Source organism: Chelonia mydas, chromosome 14 (genome assembly GCF_015237465.2).
Source record: "Chelonia mydas isolate rCheMyd1 chromosome 14, rCheMyd1.pri.v2, whole genome shotgun sequence".
In the NCBI taxonomy this organism is placed as follows: Eukaryota; Metazoa; Chordata; order Testudines; family Cheloniidae; genus Chelonia; species Chelonia mydas.
This window is the reverse complement of record NC_051254.2, coordinates 6,463,010-6,488,304: the sequence shown is the minus strand read 5'-3', so window position 1 is coordinate 6,488,304 and position 25,295 is coordinate 6,463,010. Positions and strand designations below refer to the sequence as shown.

At 47.3% G+C, this 25,295-nt stretch overlaps 2 protein-coding genes across 13 annotated transcripts in view; one reads left to right on the top strand and one right to left on the bottom strand.

The window, feature by feature from the left end:
• ARSG (arylsulfatase G) overlaps nt 1-17,445 on the top strand; it is an 82,054-nt gene extending 64,609 nt beyond the window's left edge. For all 11 annotated transcript variants that reach the window (XM_043527683.1, XM_043527682.1, XM_037914607.2 and 8 more), the window contains 3 exons: nt 5,324-5,444; nt 15,429-15,519; nt 17,043-17,445. In XM_043527683.1, the coding sequence (XP_043383618.1) occupies nt 5,324-5,444; nt 15,429-15,519; nt 17,043-17,356 (526 nt within the window). In that variant the 3' untranslated portion in view covers nt 17,357-17,445. The remainder of the gene's footprint in view (nt 1-5,323; nt 5,445-15,428; nt 15,520-17,042) is intronic.
• A 1,596-nt stretch (nt 17,446-19,041) lies between these two features.
• The window catches only part of WIPI1 (WD repeat domain, phosphoinositide interacting 1), a 33,226-nt gene continuing 26,972 nt past the window's right edge, over nt 19,042-25,295 (bottom strand). The window contains exons 12-13 of one of the 2 annotated variants that reach the window (XM_037914618.2): nt 24,474-24,623; nt 19,042-19,570 (exon numbers count right to left, since the gene is read on the bottom strand). In XM_037914618.2, the coding sequence (XP_037770546.1) occupies nt 24,502-24,623 (122 nt within the window). In that variant the 3' untranslated portion in view covers nt 19,042-19,570; nt 24,474-24,501. The remainder of the gene's footprint in view (nt 19,571-24,473; nt 24,624-25,295) is intronic. The other variant, XM_037914617.2, reaches the window with a different exon arrangement.

Below are 25,295 nucleotides of genomic sequence, written 5' to 3'. Positions count from 1 at the left end.
TCACTGGGATTAGTAAGAAGCAAATTGCACCATCCTTTACTACACACTCTCTTGGCAAAATTCTGCAGATTGAGCAAAGCTATTCTGCAGTATTTTTTGCAGGGACAGGTGTGTATCTTGCTTAATAGCTCTTTATTGCTGCATAGCTGTCTACATTGTACCATCATCAGCAAAATATGGTTTGAGGTGGACTTAAAGAGAAAGGCTTTTACTGTCATGATGTCATCTAGGATCCTTGTGAGCTACTTGCTGTTCTGCTTCATTGATTTTTTTGAAATATTCAGCCTGGTTCTTTCCCTACAATGAGTTGGAAGAAATACCTGTAGAGTCAGCACTTCCAGTGTTGTTCAAATAGACATGGACCCTAAGCAGAAAGTTTGAATGGCTTTATTGACCCACGGGTCTCCTTATGAGTGTTTGTTATGTAGGCAAAAGCATCTTCCCCTTTCAGTACTGCCACATTTTCCTAGCTTTACTTCTGAGATTCATCCTCTTGCACCACATTGGCCTTCACACAGCTCTTGGAAGGTCGCATATGTGTATTGCACAGGCAGGACCGGCTCTGGGCACCAGTAAAACAAGCATGTCCTTGGGGCGGCACAATTCCAGGGGTGGCATACTGGCCACCCTTTTCTTTTTGCTTGGGGTGGCAAGAAACTTAGAGCCGGCCCTGTGCACAGGGGCAAATGCACATTCACCTAGAGAGATTTGGTCCCCCGTGCACTAAATTGTCAGGAACAGCTGCATTGATTCTTAGCCAAGGAAGCGGGTTTTATGTTTTGGATGTTGCCATCCCAGGGAAGGAGGTGCCATCCCTTATATTTATTGCAGGCACCTTCAAAATACCAAAGGTAACTTGACACAAGAGCTAAAGTGCAAATTGTTAACCCTTTCAGTCTAGAGCTGACCCCAAGCAGAGTTGTTGCAGTGTATTTATGCTGGTTGACCTGGCTGGGGAGTGGTTCATGGCTGGAGTTTCGTCAACAGTCTTAGAAGTCTCTTCTTCCCTCGATATGCACGTCCAGCTTGTGTCTTCCCAGCTCAGCAGTCAGCGAACTCTGAATCCTGAGATACCAGCTAAGAAAGAGCTCTTGTGTTAGAGCTGAAGACCTGGAACATTGACAGGAAAGATGAATTGTCATCAAAGGTTCTGTTACAGCATGAAACCTCCTGACATCTGTGATCTGCACTTCATATCTGCAGGGGATGCTGGAACGTGATACCCCCGGAGAACTCTGAAACCTTCATGATCAAAAGCCAGTCACAGGAGAGACTGCTCACAGGGGGATGGGGGAAAGAGATTGACAGCAACAGCTGGAGTCACAGTGTCACATGCAACATAGAGCGTAGGAATAAGGGCGTTACGAACCCAAAGCTTGGCTCCCATTCAAGGCCCACAAAACTGGGTGAGCCTGAGCTGTGTTATGGAATAACCCCAGGCGTGTGTGGTTTCAAGACAGATCGCACCAGCCCTGAGTTTAGACTGTAAACTCTTCAGAGCAGAGTTTTATGAGTTTGCCCAGTACCTAGCATGAAGGGGCCCTGTGGGCACTCCTGTGTAAACATTAAATCATCCTGCAAAGGCATCTGCCTGTGAGGCTATGAAGGTCCCTTTGCAGAATCGGGACCATGGTCAAGAACTGTGACTGGGTGAAATGTGGTTGTTTCTAACATGGCCAACGGGTCTCATGTGCCCCTCTCACGTATCCCTCTTTTCTCCCCTTGCACAGTCCCTTTCCAGCATTGAGTCTCTGATCATTTCCACTGGCCTGGCTGCTGTTTCCAACCCGTTTTTGGCATAACGTCTTGAAATTGTTCTAAGAGGTAATGCTAAGGGCCAGATCCTGAGAGGTGCAGAGCATCTGCAGCTCGCCTGACCAGCAGGGGGAGCTGCAGGCAGGTGGCAGCCTCGGGGTTGGCTCCATGGGAGCCGTAGGCCATGTCTACACTACGGTCGTTGTGGCAGTGTAGCTACAGGACTGCGACCCCATGCAGTGATGGAAGGGGGTTTTCCGTTGGCGTAGGAACCCCACCTCCCCTAGCAACGGTCGCTAGGTTGATGGAACCTTGTTGGCCTGGGTGGGATTCCCCCGGGGATGAGGCCTGAGTGTTCTCTGGTTGGAGCCTGACTTATTTAACAGCCTCCTCGCTTGCCTCGCCCGTCAGCCAGCCTCTAGGACAGGGTGTTAGACTGAGCCTGCCTTTCTGCTCCCCTCGGCGTTGTTTGGCTGCTCGGTCTCTTAGCAGCCGGAGAAATAGGAGCTTCAAGTTCCTCTGCTTCCAGCTCATGCAACTGGGATAGTACCAGTGGGCCCAGGCCAGAAGTGCTCACTCAGGCAAAACTCCTGTTGTGTCCAGTCATGCTCCTTGACTTCCGTGAGAGTGTGGGAGTGTTGGTTGAGTCAGGAGTTCAGGCCTGGGCCCTGTAATACCTGGCACTCTTACTGCGGCTTGGCATGGCACTTCTGCTCCAGCCCAGAGCACAATAGTAGCAATCCACCCCCCAGGGCCTCTGTGAGACAGGGACGTTGTAGGGTTGTTTTGCCTTCCTTGGGCCTGGTAAGCTAAGACGCAGGTTAAGCTAGTTCCCTGAGATCACAAGGAGTCAGCAGCAGGACTCGGAGCTCCTGCCAGTGGGGTTTGTGTCTGATCAGTGGAACCTGCCCCCCGCTAACGTTTACTTCCTAAAGCGGAGGTGTTTACCCACCTGGCTCAGCCCAGCTGCCTGGAGGTCCGAGAGGCCGAAGGAGCTCTTCCCTCCCTGGCCAACTCCGTCATACGTCTGTAAGTGCTGTGACTGGGACAGAGACCTTTCTGGATTTCCAGCAAGCAGGGAGTTACCACCCTGTTCAGGTGCCTTAGGCATGCGGGGGATAAGAGCCTTTGAGAACACGCAGCGCTTTCCAGGCAGCTGTTCTCGGGCTGGGAGTTATCTGTTCTTGTGTCCAACGCCATTTACCGCCTCAAGAATAAACCCCTGAGGAGGAGAATGTGCTGATGAAAGAGAGGTGCTTTCATTGCTGATCTGCACTGCTGTTTCGCGCCAGCGATGGAAGCCCTGTGCCCCGATTCTTGCAGCCTTGTTGTAACTCTTGTGGGAGCCTAGCGTAAGGGGCCTTCTCGAAGCTACTTGCTAGAGGTTTCAGAGTCAAAGCAGCACAGGCTACAGGTTTCATAAGATCCCAAACTCCCAGCTACCATGGAAAGTCAATGGGAATTAAGTGCCTAACTCCTTTAGCCCTCTTTAAAACCCCAAGCCCCTGTGCTTCTTACCGAAGCAGATTATGAACACCGCTGGGCTCTTACCTGGTTGTTTTCATCTGCAGGTCTTGAAGCGCTTTTAAACATGAAATGTTTCTCCTCTCCTTGTGCACGTGGTCCAGGGAGCTCTGGGGAATGTCACTGATCCATGCTGTTTCCTTTATAAGGGACTGGGGGCTGCCATGGGAGGACACATCTGTCCCCAGAGTCGGTGCATAGCTTGTTTTGATCATGCTAGATTGCCAGGTGCTCATGCCCACTGGCAGCTAAGGTGGCTGTCCACGCCAGAGGATGGTAAGAATCGTATGTGGCCCTCAGGGAGTGCATTCATATTTGTGCCAACAACAGGAAGGATTAGAAGGGAAACAGAGCTACAAAAAGTGAGGGTTAGATGAGGGGGAACAGAGATGCAGAGAGCTAGATTTGCTGCTGATCTCACTGGAGTTGTGCCTGCTTATAACAGTGATGAATTTGGCCTAGAGTGTATAAATGACTTCCACAAGGCTACACAAGAAGTCAGTAGCAGAGGCAAGAGCTTAGGTGTTCCTGGTCCCTATCCCATGCTCAGTCCATCAGACCATGTTCATGTACAATCAGCACGTTAAAAGTTGGCTGCAGTCCACAAACAGCAGGCAGAAGCTCCCACCCTTCCCGTTCCTGGCCTTGCGGGTCTATACAGTGCAGCTCCTGGGTGGCAGGACGCCTGTTCCTCTGTGTGTGTCACACCCTGAGCAGGATCTTAGTACGTGGAGTAACCAAGAATTAGCCCAGAGCAGTATTTTGTGGCTGAGCTGTAACCCCCTGAAAAGAGAGGATGATGGTGGAAATGCTGACGGCTTTTCGGTATAAGTGCACAAAACAGCACTGCTCTCATTTTCCAGTTTGGTTTCTATGGTTCCTGTGTGCGATGCGTAAGTGAGACCACATTTTCCTAGGTTACAGGATCTGCTGTGACTGGAGTGAAAAGTGACTGAGTTAGCATTTTCCCTTCAGAGGGGAACTTGGCACCTTTCTGGGGGACTTCATAAAGGGTTATGTGGCCCTGCCGCAACTGCAGTATCTCTGGCCAGCTTCCTCTTTGATGTGGACTCCCAGGTATCTGAGAACCTGGAGGCCCAAAGGATTCCTCTGTGAGTGCAGTGCTTCTGTGTTCCTTTCTGGCAGGAGATACTCAGCCATGCCAGCAGAGGGGATGAACTAGGCATTAGGGCATGGCCTGGCACGTGGGAGAATTGGGGTTCACATCCCACCTGATTATTGTGCGTACTGGGGTAGCATGTAGGTGTTGTACAAACACAGGACAAAAAGACCTCCCTGCCCCAGGGAGCATCTCTGCCACAGACGCTCTATGTGACCGTAGGTCTCCATCTGTGATGATAATGCTTCCTAACCTCACTTGAGTGATGTGAGGACAAATTGATTGAGGATAGTGAGGTGCTCAGGTGCTACAGAGGTGGAAAAGACCAATAAGTACCTCGAGAGAAACCACATTCCCTAGTAGCTCCAGCCCCGTTCTACAGGGATGCTGGGTATAGCCCATTTTGACCCATTGTCCCATATTTTAGTAGTGAAATTGTTTAGTGTGTCCTGTCGCTGTTGGGCACAGGCCTCTGAGCTCTTTCCAGTTGCTGTGTTTTTTGGCAGATTGATCTGTGTAAGACGTGCTGGCTCGTCTCACGCACATGTGCTCACTATCCTAAAAAGATGCTAATCAGTATGGCATATAAGGCAGTTGCGTCTCCCGTACAGAGCATGTCTACAGCAAGCTGTGCCTCACGTTGCCAGGGCTCTTTCCTTAAATACGCAGAGGCTAGGGATTCTGGCAGGCTTCTTGGATGGGTGCCCTTACTCACAACTGCCATTAGCTTTGATAAGCAGCAGGATTGAACTCCTGTGTTCCCCCAGCATCCAGGCCCACATATGCCCCGACATTCCTGTTAGGCCTGGGAAGGGCTCGCTGGGGGACAGGCTCAATTTCTTTTGCTCCAAGCTCAGGGGTGTGGATGGGATTTTTCCAGGACGTTGCATCCATGTTTTAATGAAATCTTCCTCTCTGCTCCAGCACCACAGACATTTTCCCCACCTTGGTGTCCCTGGCAAAGGCGAGCCTCCCTCCCAACAGGCGCTTCGATGGTTCAGATGTGTCTGAGATTCTCTTTGGGCAGTCGCACCAAGGGCACAAGGTATGTAGTGGACTCTCTTCAACGTTCAGCTGCAGGGGGAGTTACAGACGCCACCTCAGTGAGGGTTAGTTGTTAGGCCTTGTGCATGCGAGCATTACCATCGGGGCCGTCACGGTGGGAATGCTGCTGTGGACAGCTTGGCACCACTTTAACCACTGTGTCATCTAGTCATGCGGTGGTACAATGGTGGGAAATTCTACTGTGGATCCAGCTTCCGTAGGGGTGTGGTTTGACTGGCGGGGGGGCAGTGGAGTGCAGAGGGCTAGTTAGCATAATGAATCTACTGTTCATTCCCTATCTCCCAGACTCCCATCCCAGCTCATTTTGAGGTCTTATGTAAATTGGCTCTGACTGGCCTCAGGTCTGACATCACATGACAGGACTCCATATTACCAACTGCCCAGCATTACTTGGCATCATTCAAGAGAGATCTGAAGCTCAGCTAGCCTGGAATCTGAGCTGCCTCTTCACTCAAGACAGGGTGGTCTCTTCAGGGCACTGTGGAGATTGCCGGGAACTGGTGGAAGGGTTGAAGAAGAATCTGCAATGGCTTGATTTTATTTGTAGTACACAATGGTAGCACCAAGAAGTCTCAGCTGAGATTCCAGGCACGATACAGACATACAGTGAGATACAGTCCCTGCCCCCAAGAGTTTATCATGTAAGTAGACAAGATAGACCAGCACAGGAGGGGATAGTGGACTTGTTTGAAGTCACACAGCGCATCAGTGGACAAGCCAGAAATAGAACCCAGGTCTCCTGGCTACCCATTGGACCACACTCCATTAGCAGCAAGATGGCAGTTACAAATTAACCTTACCAAATTTGGAACTGCACATTTCTGTGGGCTCCTCTGGCATTTCCCAGCTTGGCCAGAATGTCACAGACTGGATTTCATGGCAGAGGTGGGGTGGGGCGGGGCAGGGCAGGACAGAAAATATTTTTTTAAAAGAGTAGTTAAAACTTGATTTGTACACTGAGCAGCTTGGTTAGCGGGGGTGTGTGGCCCATCAGTGTGGCATTATGGGCTAAAGTGCAGAACTTGGCCCTTGCCCCATTCCTTTTTTGCTTTGCAGTTGACCTTTCAGATCTTTCTCCCTGTGCATTTCATGGCTGAGATGCAGTGATAAGAATGCCATCCCATGTGATATTTGGGTCGCTGTAGCACTAGAATTAGAGATAAACAAAAATCCCAGGCACTTGAAGCCAGTAGCATGTGTCTGTCTTGATTTGACAAACAGTGTCATGATTAAGCTCCTATTCGTTCTGAGCCCTGGCTTGCGCAATATGTCCATTATCAATTTGTAAGTAGGGCAGCCAGTCCGGTATCCTGCAGCTTTCAGTCCACATGACAATAGGACCTTCTCACAGCTCCCTAACGCATGAGAAATGCAGTTAGCAGGACAGCCATTACACGGACACATTTTCTGAGTGTTACACAAGATTTTGGCTGCAGGACTCCAGTGGGCTTTAATGAGCATCCAACAACTAAAGTCTTGCTCTTTGCTTTGAAAGTCTGCCCTGCTGGGAGCTTCTCAATCTGGCTCCCGGTAGGGATTTTGGATTTGCTCTCCAAGTCCATTGCGTATTTGGAATTTAATATTTTTTATGGAACCCTTTGTTGACTCCTAAGATAAACAACGGAGGTGGGGGAGATATGGCGAAAGCCCATTTGGCTGTATGAGTTTTGATAGACCTTATTATAATGAGTTTGTAGTGATGGGCCACTGTGAAATGCTACGATTAGCAGAGCATGTCCAGTACTTAAGCAATAGTCAGGGAATTAACCATCTCGAGTGGTTATTCGCCCAGCAGTGGCTGAAAGCCTCCAGGCAGTTCCAGAGAAATGTAATAGCCATGATAGGTGAGCATGGGCTTGGGAATTTCCAAAAGTGTGGGGAGCGGAAATTGAAGGGGGCGTAAGAGGCTGCGGACGGGTCACAAAGAAGAAATGATAGACAGGCAGTCCATAGTGGGTCAGGGGAAGCAGAGACTGCAGGGCAATAGAAAATGTATTGCGGCTCAGGGTAGCCGTGCTACAGGACAATAGAGAACGCGGTGCTCGGGACTGCAGGGTAATAGAGAGTGTGGTGCTGGCTTGGGGGTAATAGAGAGCACCATGCTGGATTGGGGCAGCGGCACTGGGGCTGCAGGCTACGAGGCAGTGCTACAGAGAACTGCCCGGGAATGTTGCTACCCAAAGGAATAAGTTACATTTTGACCTTAAACCCTAGATTGTCATAATAGCAACAAATATTGAAAGGTTGCATTGGGTACTAATTTAGTTTGACTGTTGTCTCCTGTTTACCGCCTGTCTGATGTGCGCTGTCTGTGGTTACTCACTGATTAATATCACACTCTTGCCTCAAACCACTTGCGTTCCTGAGAAAGCCTCCGGACTCCTAGCATTTCAGGATAGGAAATTGGGATGGGATGGGAAACTGTTGTGTTTCCGGCTCCTTTCCCTGCCTGTACAGGGTTGGCCCCATGCTGCATTTTGCTAGTGTTTTGTCCTGCCCTATTCTAAATATCCCCACGGAGATGGTAACACGGAAGGCCTTGGCTTTTTGGCCTTTTTAAATGATCAGCTTGTGTCTTTTGAGCACTCCCTTAAAGGTGAGCGGGTTTTGTAATTCTCCCTGGAGGTTCATAGGGGATGAATTAACCCTGTCAGGGCCAGACCCTCCCGGGTTTAGGAAACTGTTTGATTAAATGTGGATCAAACAGTAGATTGCTATTTCTAGGACAAGGACAACCCTTTCAGCCAGTTTTGGGCTCAGCTCCCTGCCTTTTGTAACCAGGGATTGCTGTTGCCATATCCAGCGTGTTCTCTGCCTGCGAGCTAGACGCTGGTGCACTCCTGAACCATAGTCCAAACCAGCAGCCCCACCAGTTGTGTTTGAAGTTGGCTGGCTCCCCATCCTTTAACCAGCTGAGACTTGAGTTGTTCCAGCCAATTGGATACATTTGGTCTGGTGTGTGCTACGCCCTGCAGAGGGAGAAGTAGGCGAGTCTATCAAAGCAATCCAGCGCCTCGGAGTTTATGCATTATATTCTAATAAGGACACATCCATGGGTCAGCAATCACTTGGCCTTGTGCCTCCCAACACACTCATGCTGGAGAACTGCTTGCATGTCTACTGTACCTCCCTGCTTGAGTGCATATAGCCAAGTACTTTGCAATGAAAGTCTACTCCCTTTCATCTTGTACTTCTGAGCTAGTGATAGCAAAACTGCCTTTGATGTTACAGGCTTTTCCTTGACACAAATCCTCTCTGAACCGGTTCCTTTTTTTTTTTTTTTTTTTTTGCAGCATCTGATTTATGCACAGTTCTGGCGGCTGATTGGGGTGGTTGTTTTTATTTTGGAGGCAGTTGGCTGACTGCAGTGTCTGTACATCTCCTCACATTGTCTCACTCAAATATCCTTTGCTTTCCACTCCAACAGCACCTATATTGACTAGCAGTACCACCTATGCCACTTCTGGAACTGCAGCCAGTGCCCTGTTTTGAGTAAGGTTTGTTAGCAATAAAAACAAATCATACAAAATGTATCATGGATACAAGCATCAGGCAAATGGGCTTTTTTCAGTAGATTAATGTCGAAGGAATATTCCTGATGCCCGCTTAGTAATAGAAACATACTAAGTAGTTTAGTTCAAACTTAAAATGATCATTTTTTTTTTAATGTAACATACCTGGTAGTAACGGGTTGCAATTCTCTAGACTAGAGCCATTCATCAGATGGCTTCAGTTAAGATGAGCAATTTACCTGTGCAGTAAGAATTGTAATAGACGTTTTAGAGATGAAAACAACAAGGAGTCCGGTGGCATCTTAAAGACTAACAGATTTATTTGGGCATAATCTTTTGGGTGTAATAAACCTACTTCTTCAGATGCATGGAGTGAAAATTACAGATACAGGCATAAATATATATTGACACATGAAGAGAAGGGAGTTACCTTACCTTTAGAGATGGTTAAACTGAGTATAACAATACCAGCAAACCTTTCCAGTGTAGACAAGGCCATACACTTGTACTGCCTATTCCTCTTCCTGCATAGGGTTAAGCCATACTGGTATATGGCAATTTATACTGATGTGACGGCATCCATGCTAGTCAGTGCACCATGTTCACGCCACTGCGATAGTTAAATCAGTACAACTTTTGTGTGTAGACGAGACCTAATTTTAAGCATGCAGGGAGACCCACTGGGCTTGATTCTCATTTATGCTAAGGGATTATCTACACCAGGGGTCGGTAACCTTTCAGAAGTGGTGTGCCAAGTCTTCATTTATTCACTCTAATTTAAGGTTTCGCGTGCCAGTAATACATTTAAACATTTTTAGAAGGTCTCTTTCTATAAGTCTATAATATATAACTAAACTATTGATGTATGTAAAGTAAATAAGGTTTTTAAAATGTTTAAGAAGCTTCATTTAAAATGAAATTAAAATGCAGAGCCCCTCAGACCGGTGGCCAGGACCCTGGCAGTGTTAGTGCCACTGAAAATCAGCTCGCGTGCCACAGGTTGCCTACCCCTGGTCTACACACGGGGGTAACGTGCTGACAGAGGTGTGATGTCTAAAACACACTGACATGTTACACGTTAATTCGTCCATGTAGACCCTGCTGGTGCACTTTAACATAATGCTGTTTGGAACAGCACTACATTAAGGACACTAGGGAACCTTTAGTTTGACCAGCAGGATCAACATTGAACAATTAATGCTCCATGTTAGCGCGCTTTAGAAATCACACCCCTGTACAGCGCATTATTCCACCGTGAAGACAAGCCCTAAGGCCAGTTTACGTTGTCCAGCTACTTTAAAGGGGCCTTAATGGTGGATGTGAATGTATTATTAATTCCCACTTCAAGGCTCTTTTGTGCAGTATACAGTGGCCTCAGTGTACGTGGAAATTTTTGCAGGAAAAAAATTATTTTTGATGACATTTTCTGTTTTTTTTTTAACAACAAAAAGCAGAACTCCAAACCTGTTTTTTTTTTTTTTTTAAACCAAAACCCAGTACCATAAACAGGTTTGAAAAGTGAAAGCAAAACCATTTTTTTGTTGAAAAACTGAGCGGTGGGGGTGGGGACTGTACAGGAAATGTCTATGAAAACAAAGCAAACACAACGGTTTTTAAAATTTCCCACCAAAACTTGGCATTTTTTGTGTAAAACATATTATGGCCTTCATTAGTGTGTTCATTTATCTGCATTTTGCCCTGACAGACAACACACAGATGTAAAATCCCAGGGCATCAAAAAAGATAACAGTTCATAAAATGGAAATAGGAATCGGGGTCCATAAATTCAACAGACGTCAAAGTGATTTCAGAAAGAAGTGCTCTGTTTGGGAAGGGAACATGACCTAAAAACAAACGCCAATTGGAATTATTACTGTGGATGGGAGAATAATGTACATTTGAATTCGGTAGCTGCCATGTAGTCTCGGGGAGTCTAGGAAACGGAGAATAACTCTTGAAGCCATTGCCAAATTCTCTTTTGATTGCAGGTTGGTGTGGATCCTCCATGTTTTTCATGTGCATAGGGTTCTTTTGAATAAAAGCCAGCCAAATGTTAGACAAACACCATATCTGATCAGATCAGTGGTTCAACCAGTCCAGTATCCTGTCTCTGACAGTTCAACCAGGTGCTTCAGAAGAAGGAGTAGATGTTTCATAAGAAACAGTTATGCAATAATATGGTAATAGGGGGCATTTCTTCCTGGCCACAAGCAGTTATTGGTTGGCTTAGTGCCTGAAGCATGAGGGTTTATATCCTTTATACATTTGTATAATATCTAATGAAACTGCATGATGATGTTGGTCTAATATCTAATTCTGTTCAAATATCTGATCCTCCAGAACTTTTTCCCCATCTTGTAGCAGTGAGTTCGACAGATTAGTTATACATTACAGTAAAAAGCGTTTAATTGTAGCTGGAGATTTTTTTTAACCTTCTAATTTTCTTGGGTGAAGTTTTCTTCCCCTCCCTCTTGTGTGTGGCTGGGTACATAATTTCCAGAGTGACGGGGAGCAGTAAATACTGTAGGTGGAAGCTCAAGCTTTGATCACATCTGATAGGAAGAGGGGGGCTGAATTTTTAGAGACAATGTAAGATACTCCAAGGATGATATGGGCCTGACCCAGCCATCTGCTGTCTACACTACGGGGACTGGCATAAACCCATAGCTTAGCTTACCGCTTGTGATGGAAGTGGTTTTTCCCCGAGTGATGGTAGCTAGCTTGATGGAAGAATGTAGCTCCATCTACACCGAGGGGTAGGTCAGCATAACTAGTGATTTGGACATCATAACGGTGCTTTGGGGGTGTGGGTTTTTCACACTCCTGAACATGGTAGCTGAGGTGACCTACATTTTAGGTGTAGCCCAGGCCTAGAAGCGGCACGCTGAAGGGATATCTACACTTCACACCACGGGCAGTGGAAGGTAGAGTGTGTAGCTACACACCACAGTGAAAAGCGGGCTACATGTGTCAGTGAAAGGCTATGGCAGCGGCGAAAGGCTCCGGCAGTGGGCAACTGCTGGAGCTTTTCCCCACTGCCTCTACCCCGACAGAGCCTTTCCCTGTTGCTGGAGCCTTTCCCTATGGTGGGGAAAGGCTCTGGCAGCGGGACACTACGCTGCTAAAAATAGCGGTGTAGACCGGGGAGCCCTGCTTGGGTGTGTAGAGAGCCGTGTCAGACACGTACCTGGGAACATACCCTAAGGTTCTGGCACTCGCCTAAGCTGTCTACACTGCTGTTTATACCTGTGCCGGGGGACTGTACTCTGCACAGCGCCATTAGGAGTGTGCAGTATAGGCTTGCTGCCTTATGAATCCAGATCCTGTCCCTGAAGGGGTGGCCTTGGGTAAAGAATGTTCCCTTTGGTTGGGAAAGAAGAAAGGGCAGGGTAGATGAGAAACAGCATTTCCATGACCTCCACTGTCCTGAGGAGAAGGCTCAGAGTGCTGATTGGCTCCTCCTGAGGGGCTGTCACTTGTTTCCATTGTAGTCTACTAAAATAGCCGCTCTTCAACAACATATTTTTCAGTCCTTCCCCCATCCCCCCCCCTTGCTCTTTTCTTCAGACAAGCTGGGGCCTGCAAAAGGCCAGCATTAATCAGCATTCCAGAGCCTGAGCGCTAAAGCTCTCCTGGTAACAGCGTTCCAAGGGCGGCTTAGCAGAACCAGGGATTGCCTCCGCCAGAAAGGCTGACTGTGAGGATTTGGAGCACTCGTAAGCAGTTTAATATAAAGTCTCCAATAATGGTACCCAGCCAGGCAGGATACCATGGCGACGAGGGCCACAGAAATACCTAGAGGTCATGGTAATCCCAGCTCCTGCGGCTGCTCAGAGAGCAGTGGGCTGGAAGGATGCTAGATCCTACGAGCATCTACACTTCCCCCTGCATCTCTGGGGAGATTGGTGCGTTTGTGTCTGTTCTACGATGACACCAGCTGAGCTGCGAGGCTAGCAGGAGCCTGTGCTGGAAGCTAGCTTCACTGCACTGCGCTCGTTTTCCCCTTCCCACCTACCTGAACCTTTTCCAGCCAGAAGGGTCTGGCTGCTCAGGGATTTGTGGGGGTAAGTCTGTTCTCAGCTCTGCCGCTGAGTCACGGCGTGACCTTGGGAAGTTGCTTAACCTCACTGTGCCTCAGTTTCTCATCTGTCAAATGTCATCAGTAATTGTTTGTCAGACACTTGGAGGTCTTTGCCTGAAAGATGCCAGATATGGGCAGAGTATACCATCTGCAGGGGAGTCCTATAGGACATGAAATCAGGCCTGACTGCTATGAGCTCCAGTATGTGCAAACTTCTCAGCTATAGATAGTAAAAAAGAGGCAGCTATTCTACCTCGCTGCCGCCTGCCAGGAGAACGACACACCTGCAGTAAAACATGTTGTTTGAAGAAGCTCCCCCTTGACAATGTCTTCGCAAAGTGCCAATGTGTGGTCTCCTTTCCCTTTTTTGGGACGCAAGAGGGCAGACACCTCACTGGTGTGATATAACTCTGTGAACCTCTGGGAGGCTTCTCGCTCCATAAAAGCGCATCGCGCTGGGACAACAAGGGCTTTTGCAAAGAGAAGACCAGATGTTGAGTCAAAGGGAGTTAAACACACTGAGTAGACACTGCCCAGTTGGACCCAGTCTCTGTTATGTTCTCCCCCTGCAACCTGCATATGAAAATGTTAAGATCCTGCTTTTTCCTCTGGGGGAAAATATAGTAGCCAATCTCTGAAAATGGAAAAAATGTTCTAAAGTGTCATTTTTCGTTTGAATATGGGGGCAGTGCTGCCTGCCCACACTAGCCTGAGAGTGCTGGTCCCCTTGCCCCCACTCTGGCTGCCATGACAGTGGGGACACCTGCTAAGTAATCGTCTCACTGATCAGCTGTGAACGTTCCTGCTAAACTTGGCACGACAGATGCCTCCAGCTCCAGCAGATGTTTCTAATTTTTAGCCCAACGGAAACTTTATGAATCACTTCAACTCCTTCCCAGAGAGGAAACCTCTTGTGATTCATCCCCCTCTGGGACCACCACGGGGTTCCAAGCGGAGATTATCTGACGGACTGGCCGGCCAAGCTCCCTTGGCCCTGTCATTTTATTTTGCCTCAAGGGGATCATCCAGTGTGGATTCCGGGTGTCATAAAGATTGAACTAGACACAATCCACCCTACTCCCACTCCTTGTCACCTTAACTCCCCTTAATGGGTCTCTCTGTGTTTGTGAAGGGAGACTTCCTTAGAATGGAATGAGTGACTCAGTGGAGATGAACTGTGCTGTTCCAGTGCATGATCTAAGCCTCTGCTTCACAAGAGACATGAAGTCATCATGAACTTGTGGCTTGGTTGCTGGCCCCACAGAGCCGTAAAGGTCTCTTAGATGCCCCTGCCACTAGCTGAGCCGTCATAATAGCAGGAAGGACCAGAATGCTCCTTGTTCTCACAGAGTCATACTGGAGGGGGATTCACAGGGAAAGTTACTGTAGAACATGAGCTTGTGTTTGCTAAACACATTCCATTCGCTAGCCCCAAACGTTCTGCCACTCCTCTTTGAAAGGCCTTGGTACTAGATAGTCCAGTTCATGTAACAGGGCTGGTATTGGAGTAGAAAACTCACAGAATTTAACGTTAGTGGCGTGGACCCAGGGTAGATTCTGTAGGGCTGTATTGAAACCTGTAAAAGCTGTATTGAGGCAGGGACAGAATGAGGTCGCTGTTAAAATTGATCGTGTTTTAAGCCAAGCAGGAATAATGCAGTGGGCGCAGGTTGCCCCGTTGAGTTGCAGCTTCGGTGCCACAAGTACGCCTTTTCTTTTTAGCTTCGATCAGGTGCAGCTACACTGGCATTGTTGGAACACAGACAAGCTCAGAGTACATCTTTAGTGTTGTGCCATCTCCTAAAGAAACAGAAGGGTGTCAGCAACCCTTCCAAGGAACTGCTACATTCTGGCTAGTCATATTCGTTCTTGCATTGACACCCTGTTAAGGATGAGATGTGAAAACAAGAGTGATTGTTATAAACAGGCAAAATGGTTGATCAGATCTCTAGTGCACAATTAGCGCCCGTCAGCTGTTCATCAGGGAAGGAAATGGACTCCAAGGGCCCTGCCTCAGGGAACAGGATATAAGAGAAAAGGTGAGAAAGGACGAATAAAAAACATCTAAGGAACCAGACCCAGTGTCTTACCTTGGCAAGCAGAACTCTCACAGCATGACATATGCAAGCCATACTCTGTCACCAGGGGATTGAAGCAAAGAAACAACAATGGCTCTTACTCTTCCATTTTGCTTCCAAAGCATGCTTGATCCTCAAGACTTGTAATTTGGTGGGAAAGCAGAATGACTGCCTCTGCAAGCACAGCCTGGTCTCCTCTGGGGCTGTGTCAGAGCTCAGGGCAGGAACAGATGAAATCTTACCCGGTATCCCCCTAAGCAAGGCTAACGTGTTGCCTTCTTTTCTTCCTGTAGACGTTGTTTCACCCCAACAGTGGAGCAGCTGGAAAGGACGGAGAGATAAAAGCGCTACGGCTGGCTCAATACAAGGCATTTTACACTACAGGTATAGTCTGTTTGAATTTAGGAAAAGCCCCTCCTCCAAAGGCCTACGTGCCCTTGGGGAGAGATTTAAAAATCCAGGCAGATTGGTACAAACAAGCACAAATCCAGGAGCCTCCTGCAAACCAGAAAATGAATCAAATCCTTGCCCCAGCCACGGATACCTCCCCTGCAGGCTTCGCGGCCCAGAGTTGGTGACCATCAGGGCAGCTTCAGACCAAGGGGAGTGTGAATTCCAAAGCTGAGGATGCCTCCCAGAGAACGTGCTGACAGCAGCTTCCTCTCTCAGCCCCAGATTCAGCAAGGCACCTAGGCCCGTGGCTTCAGCGGGGCAAGCCAGGTGCTTAAAGGTAGCATGTGCTGCAGTGCTTTTTTGAGTCATGACCTGGAACGAGGGCTTTAGCTACAGCACCTCTGATGGTCACCACGACTACTAGTGGTGACCTCTGGAAACAAAGCCGGGGAAGCAGACACCCAGAGCACGTCAACAGAAGTTACAGAGGAAGGATCCTGATGTGAGAGGACAGCAAGAGGAATGACATGCTCCTCTGCAGCCCTCTGGAAATGCTTAGGGTCCATTAACCCTATGATTAGGGATGATTAAAATGGTTCCCTCACACACAATTCCACTGCTTCTGTTCATAGCATTTGGCTTGTTCTAAGGCATCTCCAATGCAGTATGTAGCCCCTACAGAGCAGGTGCCTTCCCTGCCAGGGTCTCTGCTTACCAGCAGCATTGGACCTGCTCATGCTTCATCTCATTTCCTTTATTTTTAACCTTCAGTTCATTTAGCCTTCTTGTGGCTATTCTTGTGTCCCTGTGTTGTCCTTTGCCTCTCGATTCCCTTTTAGAGCAGCCCACAAAACGCCTTGCTATCCTTCCCTTGCCTGTAGAGCTTGCAAAAGCTGTAATTTCATAACTGGGTCAAACTTGGGTCAGCCCATGCAAACCAATGCACAACCTTGCTGGAGGGTTTCAACCACAGCTGCAATCTCCCTTGCAGTACATGATTTCTGAGCTATAATTACTGAAGGCTGTCATGCTAGTACCGTTTGCCAGAGATCACAGGAAGCCCTAGGACTGTCACTTCATATAATTTAGCTCCCTAGCCTGTCTCTGGTACAATTCCTAAAGAGCAGGCAGTGACTTTTACAAATGTTTCCAATACAGCACCACTGCACAGTAGATGTTGCTGTGCAGGACTTTCCCTAGCCTATCACTGGAATAATCCATGTAGAACTCAAAGCTATTCAGTCTGCTGCTACGTTGTTAAGCCATGTCCAGCAATGTGGTAGCGACTGTAGGTATAAGAGCTTAGACCTACACTAGAAACTCACTGATCTCCTTTGCTTTTGAGTAACTCATTTGCCATAGTTATATCTGCTAACCTGGGACCCTGGCACCCCTTGGTAACAGAAGTACCTGCTGCATGTGTTCAGGCTGTTTTGTCTGCTGGAAACTAATGACACTGCAGCAGGGATGGCTGCCAGGGGACTTCAGAGTTTTTCTCCGGGTTTCCATTCCAGGCGGGGCGAAAGCCTGTGACGGAAGCATTGGGCTGGAAGAGCATCACCAACTACCACTCATTTTTAATCTGGATCACGACATTCAGGAGCAGGTGCCTCTGGACATGAAGGCTGGCGAGTATCAGGCTGTGCTACCTGCGATAACCAGGGCTTTGACAGACTTTCTTCAGGATATTGCATCAGACAACATCTCAACAGCTGATTACGCCCATGATCCAGCAGTGATGCCCTGCTGCAATCCACAGCACATAGTTTGCCGATGTCAGGCTTGCTGCTCTAGCCCTGCCATGGTAGACAGTAACAGGGAGCCGTAATCAACAGTTTCACACTGACTTGGCTGTCAGGTCAGTCTGTGCCGTTCTAACTGTGCTGTATGCAAATAAATCTGATGCTGTCTAAACCAGCTCGAAGAGCTAGCGTATCAGGGCGTAGCTGCAGCTGGCATGGTTCTCTTTGCACAGTGTTTAGAATAGCGTGGCCACGTTGCAATCCCTTTGAGACACTGTGGGTGGAGTGTTCTGGAAAGCTCACCTTCTCTGCTCCTGCATGAAGAGGGGACAAAGGGGGGTAGATCTAGGTCAGTGGTTCTCAACCTATTTACCATTGTGGGCCACGTCCAACACTGCCTGCATGGATGTCACATCAGCCGGCCCACAGGTTGAGAACCCCTGCTCTAGATTGTGGTTGGGGAGGAAGAAGGGGCATGTGCTTCGTGGGCTCACTTGGTGACAGAGGCAGTTCTTGGGTCAAAGCCCTTGTCTATTGCATTAGCCCCTGCCTGTACCTTGGAGGAGAATTGCCGCAAAAGATGAACCTGCATGTCACTTGCCCTTTTGTGATCTGAAACTGGCCTTGAAGGGGACTTGGGGGCACGTGACAAGAGAGGATGAGCACAGATCAGGAGGGATGGGGCCCAGGAGGCAGTGGATTAAACCTTTGTACATATGGCCATGGCCTATCTAGAGGCCCTGAGATCTGTTGGCTCAGAGGGCCAGACACCCCCGGCTATTCTTGGGGAGGCGAGGGCTCATCTTTACCCCCTCTGGCAGCACAAGATGGTCACTCCAGTCGGGTTTTTTCCTCTAGGGTTAAACCAGTATGGGATTTACATGAAGCTGAGATGAAGACAGTGGCCCAGCTCTGTACCCTATGGACAGGGGAATTGCACGGATAACTGACCTCCTCCTTGAGACTTAGCTGACAAGTAGTAAGGCCAACCTCCACCCTCTCCCCCCCAAGATTTCTTATCCATATTTACAAAAAGCTCCTGCTTAGAATAATGTCCTGTACTTCCAGGGCAACTTGCACCTCTGAGGATCTCACAGCACTTTGCCAAGATGGGCAAGTGTTAGCTCAGCCTGCTGTCCCTGCCCTGCTATAAGGGCTTTTGGGGATGGCCTAGAGAGGAGGTGTGAAAGGGGCGGAGCAGAGCCCTCCTGCAATTTTGACCATTAAAGGAGCTTCTTGGGAGCTGTTAACCATTGGCACAAGGCAGCCCAGCCCAGAGACCAACCTGGTGCCTGGCAGTTCCCTGAATGGTGATCGGAAGCCCAAATGCCCCCTCCTTTCCCAGACTGCTCTGGCACATCTGGGAATCTGGGCCATTATCTCCATGTTACAAATGGGGAATCCCAGGCAAAAGTTAAGTGAATCCCCCAAGGCTGCAGCAGGTCAGTGTCACAGCAGCAAACAGGGACCACAGGTCCCACATCCTGGACAATGCTCCTGAAGCCAGAAGGGGTTGGGCAGGGTAAGTTAGTCCAGGTTCAGCAGCAGCAGCTGTCTTGAGCCTCAATTCCTGTCTCTGACAATGATGCCCTTCACTCCAAAAATAGTATTGTTTGAAACAACCAGTCAGCATGCAGCTGAAGGCAATGGGTTGTGATTCATGAACAGTCAAAACCAAAACTAGGCGCAGTTCCACTAATAAACCTGAATCAAGACCGACATCCATAGGGCCCCCCAGAGACCAGCAAGAACTCCCACACTGAGCAGCCACTGACGTATGATGACTTTATTACTAGTCTTCTGGTAGAGCTCAAACATAATAAATTGGGGGATTTCCCCCTAATATCACTGCAAAAATACTCTGCATGGATAAAATATTATGTATATACTGTACAAAGACATCGTTTAATAGACTTTATACACAGAAAACCGCATAAATTAGAAAAGGGAAAACCATGTATATAAAATTCAGGTTACATACAAATCTGGTCTGGTTAGCATTTACAATGGGGTTTTAATGTCTCCTTTGTTAAATATAGCACTGTGCATGCAGTACGTTTATACCACACCCATATACGTCAAACACAGGGCCAGAGGGGTGAGGTAACCACTTGGACATACTGTCGTAAAGCAATGCAGCACCTCTGGTTATTCGCCCTGTTGTAGGCACCCACAAATCTGTTCTTCCACACTGCTGGGTTTTTCCAAACCACCTCCCAGCGCCTGTCCCGAATCCGGAGGTTGGCTTCTCATCATGACCTCTTCACTTTGCCCGGGTGACCTCCACGGCACAAGATTATCTACCAAAATCAAAACAGAACTGCCTTACTTTTCCCAGTGAGCGGTCGTTAAGCAGGGTGCCTTGCAGAAGGCTTTGCACACGTGCAGGGGAGAAGACACCATGCAGTGTTTTACTTTCTGGTCAATGGGTGTTGTGTGGGTCAGTTAGTTTTTGCCCTACATGTATAGGTTGGTGATAATGTGTCCCTTATCCATCTGCCTTTGCATCCAGAACACAGATTAAAAACAGACAAAGCATGCAGACATACTGAATCACTATGTGTCAGCTATTAACTCCGGTAACAAAATCCAGCAGCCTCCTCAGGACACAGGCAGGAAATATACAATGGCAAGGACTTTTTAATAGCTACTTCATACCAGCACTGTACACAAGCCCCAAGAAGGTACTAAAGATCTCTGGGCAAGAACTGCACCTTCTTATGGAAAAGCCTGGGGCAGGGCTGTGCTCACCCACCCTCTACCCCCAGAAGGGTTCCTCTGCTTTACGGAGACTCCACACAGCAACTAATGTGTTCTTGGTGTCAGCGCACAGATGCCTGCTGGGGTAGATCATCCCACAGCTCCTACTGAAATGACCTCCAGCTTGGGCTCAGTTGCAGAGACACTGAACACTCTTTCAAGCCTGGTCCAATGGGGAAAAAATAAAGGATTTTACTCTTGATGAGCTTGCAAGGAATCACTGGCTGTGCTTTATGGTCCTTCGGCCACACAAATGTCCTAGTTTTGTGTCTAATGATGCTGAAGCTGAGAGAGACAGAGCTGGATTCTACATCACAAAGAGGATCAAGCTAACGTAGCTGTGTCTGGGCCTATTCCTGCAGGTCTTACTCAGGCAAAAACTCCTTTTGAAGTCAGTGAGTCCGAAGTTGCTAGAAGGAGCAAAAGGCTAGCCATACTTCCACAGAAGCTTCGCACCAAGAAGGAGCGTTATTAACAGACAGTTCCACAGAGGCACTTTTGCTCTTTGTTACCGTAGGTGGCAACTATAAAGAAATGTAGCCAAAAGTTCATAGTAGTGCCAAATGGCTACGTAGCAGAGTGAGGCCTGGTGGGGGGGGTGGGTTACGCAGGAATACTGGGGTGTGTATTGCAATGGGCAAACATTCATCAGTAATCCAAATTGCAGCAAACAAGTGGTAGATGGATATGGCCCATTGCAGGGATCTGTTTTCTCATTGCTATTGACAATGCTAGTCGCTGAGCATGCACACAGGAGCTATATGCTCACAGTGGCAGCAGTGTCCTTCAGCTGCTCGCCCTTTTGTACTGGCCACTCAAGTGCCATTAAATCTGGAGGTGACAGAACAAGAGGTCCTGAGCATGGAAGCCATTTTAAAGGCTCCTTTTGCATTTCGGTCCCAAGCCCTTGGTTCTATCAAATAATGGATCGCTCTGCAATCTCTAGCTGAAGTTCAGAAAACGCCTCTAATGAAATTCCCTCTTGCTATCAGGCTCCATCTCAACATTCCTGATACGAGATTCTTTGGTTCTCAGCACATACAGAAGAATCCAACAGAAATGTAACCGTGCATTATACCCCTGCATTAGAGCGCTATAGGCGAGCTTTACATTCTGCACAGATCCTCTTTCCTATTACATTCTACGGGTCTTTGCAGAGATTTGTACAGCATGTATATTTCATTTCTATTGAAGCTGCTCTGTTGGTTTCATCCTTCTTGCTCATAAATGCTTGCTCAATCCTATAGGACTCTTCCATAAAACCTCATGACCACGCTACCTCTTTAGAGCTCTCAGAAAAACACCTTGTGATCATGGTGTCCTGAAGAAGCTGCAGTGAATTCTGAAAGGCTACTTTGGCTATGTGGCCAAAATCACATCAGCATTAAACTCGGGCGTAAAGTGCATACATCAACAATTACTTCGGCTCCTGGCAAGCTCTTTTGGAAGACTGACTGCCATAGGTCAGATCCCTAGCATAGGTAAGCAGAAGTCAAGTTCCAGCTCTGCGTGGCCAGAACCACATGAACATTTAAAACTGGACCTGTACATCGAATAAATAATGCGGGTTTATTCCTCCCTTCCCACAAGGATTTCTGGTCCTCTCAGCAAGTCAGCATTCTGCAGGGATCAAGTATTGACTTCAGTGCTTTCCTCTCGAGACATCAATCTTAGGGTAGTATGCTGCCAGCCGTTACTGTCGCATCTGAGCACTTTCCTCATAAAATCAATGGCAAAGTCCTTAAGTGGACTTCACAGAATCAAGTCCACTCCTATCACTGAAAGTGAAATAGGCGATTAACCTCATTCTCCAAGTCACTACCAGTTTCAATAGCACCTAACAACATGGGTATCATCCAAACAACTTCTAGTCAGATTTTAAATTCACATAGGTCCTCGGGCTTTTTATCTCCTCCTCTCACTGAGATCTGGCCTGGCCCTTCCCTTGTTAAACTAAGTGGCACCTTTGTATTGCCAGCAACAGGCTCTGGATTGGGCCCAAGCTATGGCACCTTTAATACTAATGATGTAGTCACATTAAGCAGTGACTGAAGTAAGTCAGTAGAAGGAAGAGTATTTAAAAACCCGAGGAGCTACAGGAAACTGTATGCTGCTCCTTCCACAAAACTGTGTCCAAATACAAAGCGTTAACAAGTCGAGCTGGCTGGGGGAGGACAATTCCATTTTCCATTCTCAAGGTTTCAGAATTTGTTTTTGTTCCAAAACCTTTCTAACATTTTCAAGAAACGGAATTGGGTTGAAATGTCTGTTTTTGGATTGGCAAGGTCAGGCTTTGATTCTGATCTCTAGTCAAAAGTGACCAGAGTGTCCACCCTGGACCCCAGATACCTTTCTGTTGAAAACTTCATAGAAATCAATACATCTACACACATCAAAGTGTTCCGACCAGCCTTACGTAGAAGCAACCCAGCGTAACCAAATGCTGCACTAGCAACTGGAAACTTCAGCAACAAGGAGGAAAAACAAAGTTCTAAGTCCAAATGCTTCATCTGGAAGTTCCTACTGCTAGGTCACAGCAGAGAGGCCTGTTTTGAGAAATAAGTCACACACGTAAGTTGTTCTGTCAAGTTAATTACGCACAAGGTTTTGACAGATCAAAGTCCATTTAATAAAGGACTGTTGGTGGACAGCAGGGGTTTTGGGCTGCTTTCATACAATCCAATCACAGCATGCAAACTCACTTAAGCATATCAGTTCAGCTCAACTCCTGCTTGCTAGCACTTGCTTGTCCCTAGAACACACACTCAAGTGCAGGTTCCTTGGAAACAAGCATAGGAATTTGTGGTGGGCTACACCCCTTCTAGAACATTGGCTTCAGAACCCCAGGGGTCAATATGGAATGGTTAAAGGGTAAACACTTCAAACTAAATACCCTGAATAGGAAGCCAATGGGGAAGTGGGAAAGAAACACAAGTAAGAGAAAACTGTCATGCCAGGTTTCAAATAAATTACGTTACAGACAATGGAAGGGAACTGTATAATCCATGGCCATGTCATGCACAGTTCTGAACGAAAGCAGTGAGTTTCATGAGAGTTCTCCGACTGGCTAGGTTGCTCTTATATAGCACTCTACATCAGTAGATCTCAAAGTGCTTTAGAGTATCACTAAACCCTAGTCAACTTTGAAAATCTCAGCCACCAATTGTGGGTCGCATCCTGAGACCCTAATACAGTTTTTACTTGATCCTTACTCAGACAAAACTTCCACTGAAGATGGATGAGGACTGAGTGAAGGGCTCAGGATTCGATCCACAGTAAATTGCTGCAACAATTTAGTCAAGTCAAAGTGTCCTGGTATATTACTGTGTTACCATTATGGAGAGGCTGCTAAGTACTATAAATTATTATTGCAGGTAACCAACATCTGCCCTCTAAAATGTTAAGCAAACAACATGGTAAGTGTTTGGATACTAGATCACATAGCTGGAGAGACACTGCCAGGTTCAAAGTCGGTTTTAAAAAGCAAAAATGTCCTTACCTCTGGTGACTGATACTGATGATTGTTAAAATATTGGCAATGGATTTTAAATTCTAATACGCTTGTCACCATTTGTGATGGAGGTTTGGGCTTTTTCCAGAGGCAGTGGAAACTCACTGTGAATTGGGGTCGTGGGGCAGTGGATCAGAGGTGCTTTACATGGGGAGCAGGGGGAAGTCGAGGTGTCAGGGATAGACTGTGGAGTGCGATGGGTGCTCTGCATGGGGGGGGCTACTTAGACTCAATGATGTGTGCGCGTGGTGTGTTCCTGCCTGCTCCCCAACTGGATCCTGGGTGCTGCAGTGGCTGCTCCAACCTCTCTGGGTCCTGCTCTCGCCTGCCTCTCTCCCTACTACCCCTCATGCATGTGTCCATGTTATGGGGAATGGCATGCCAGGGTGGAAGCACAGATCAGCCCCTCCTCAATATTTCCATTGTGGTGGCGCTAGCCCCCTTTGCCCCTCTGATTCTGCAGCCCCTGGGATTTTTTTGCATTTCACTCAGCTTGGGAATTAAAAGATTGCTCAGTTTTATGTTCGTTCTGGTCACTTCAAGTTGCAGCTGTACCAGCCCAAAGCTGGGATATGGATATTTTGCACTGAAAATACTTCCAGGGATAATTTTTTTTTTTTTGTTAAAAATGCTGCCGTCATCAAAATTAAAGCTATTTCTATTAATATGAGAGACGGGCCCAAGATTTAAGGTCAGATCCAGATTCAAACTTCACCCACATTTGTAGGTGCTTAAATCCTGGGAATTTGCTTGGCCCTCTCTCTAATTAACGTTAGGCTTTGTAGGCTGTATCCCCATCCCTAGCTGTCACAGCTGTGGGCGTAAACTACCTGGCGGTGTCCCTGTAACACAGTTGTTATAGGCTTGATAATGGATCGGGCACGTTAGAGAAAAAACGAACAACATCTTTTCTGTAAGAAGTTAATACTTTCTTCTTAGCATGAGGGCTGTACTGCTGTTTTAGGGACTCCTAATGCTCACAGGAGGGAATTCATTCTCGTCATCAAGACACACTGGTCCAGTTGCAAATTCATGTTCTGGGATAACCTCTCCTCGCAGGGCGCCCCCATCTTCCGAGTAACCTATAAAAACAAAGAAAGGCAAAAGATTAAGGACAAATGAATTCAAGAAGCCCAGAGCTGAGCAAGTAGAGACACCGTCTTCTCACTGCATTTGAGCTCAGAGCTGGTTTCTGCAGCAGTTTCGCAAAGCAGCCGGAGGATCGGGGGGGTTTTGTCTTTGCCAGCAGTAGTCTGGGAAAACGATTAAGGCATTAGCTTCTGCAAAATAAGTTTTCTGCTTCCCACCACAGGCAAACCAAGAGGGGCTTGGATAATTTGCCGCAGTAACTTTAACAGCCACGCAGCTGTAGCATAAGAGTCATTCATGCAGAAGACTTGAACTCAATGATCTGGCATTTGTTTCTGCAGGATGCATGAAAGAAAGAGGTTTAACAAAGAAAATTAGGTTCAATAGTAAAATAGGTCTCATGCTATACAGACTAATGTTCAGGGAAATGATCACACCAGCTCGTGTACCCAAAGAGGGTGAAAGAGTTGAAATTGTAATAATGGTTTATACTGTTTCACTGTCTTTTAGTTTCTTCAATTATTACGACAACCAAATGATCTAGCTTAAATTACATTTGCACCTTGCAGCAATGAGACACTGCCAAGAATTTCTTTAATAGAAGAGACGATCCTGTAAAAACGACCTTTGTAGAGGACGTATTTCTGTTCTCAGTGAATATTAAC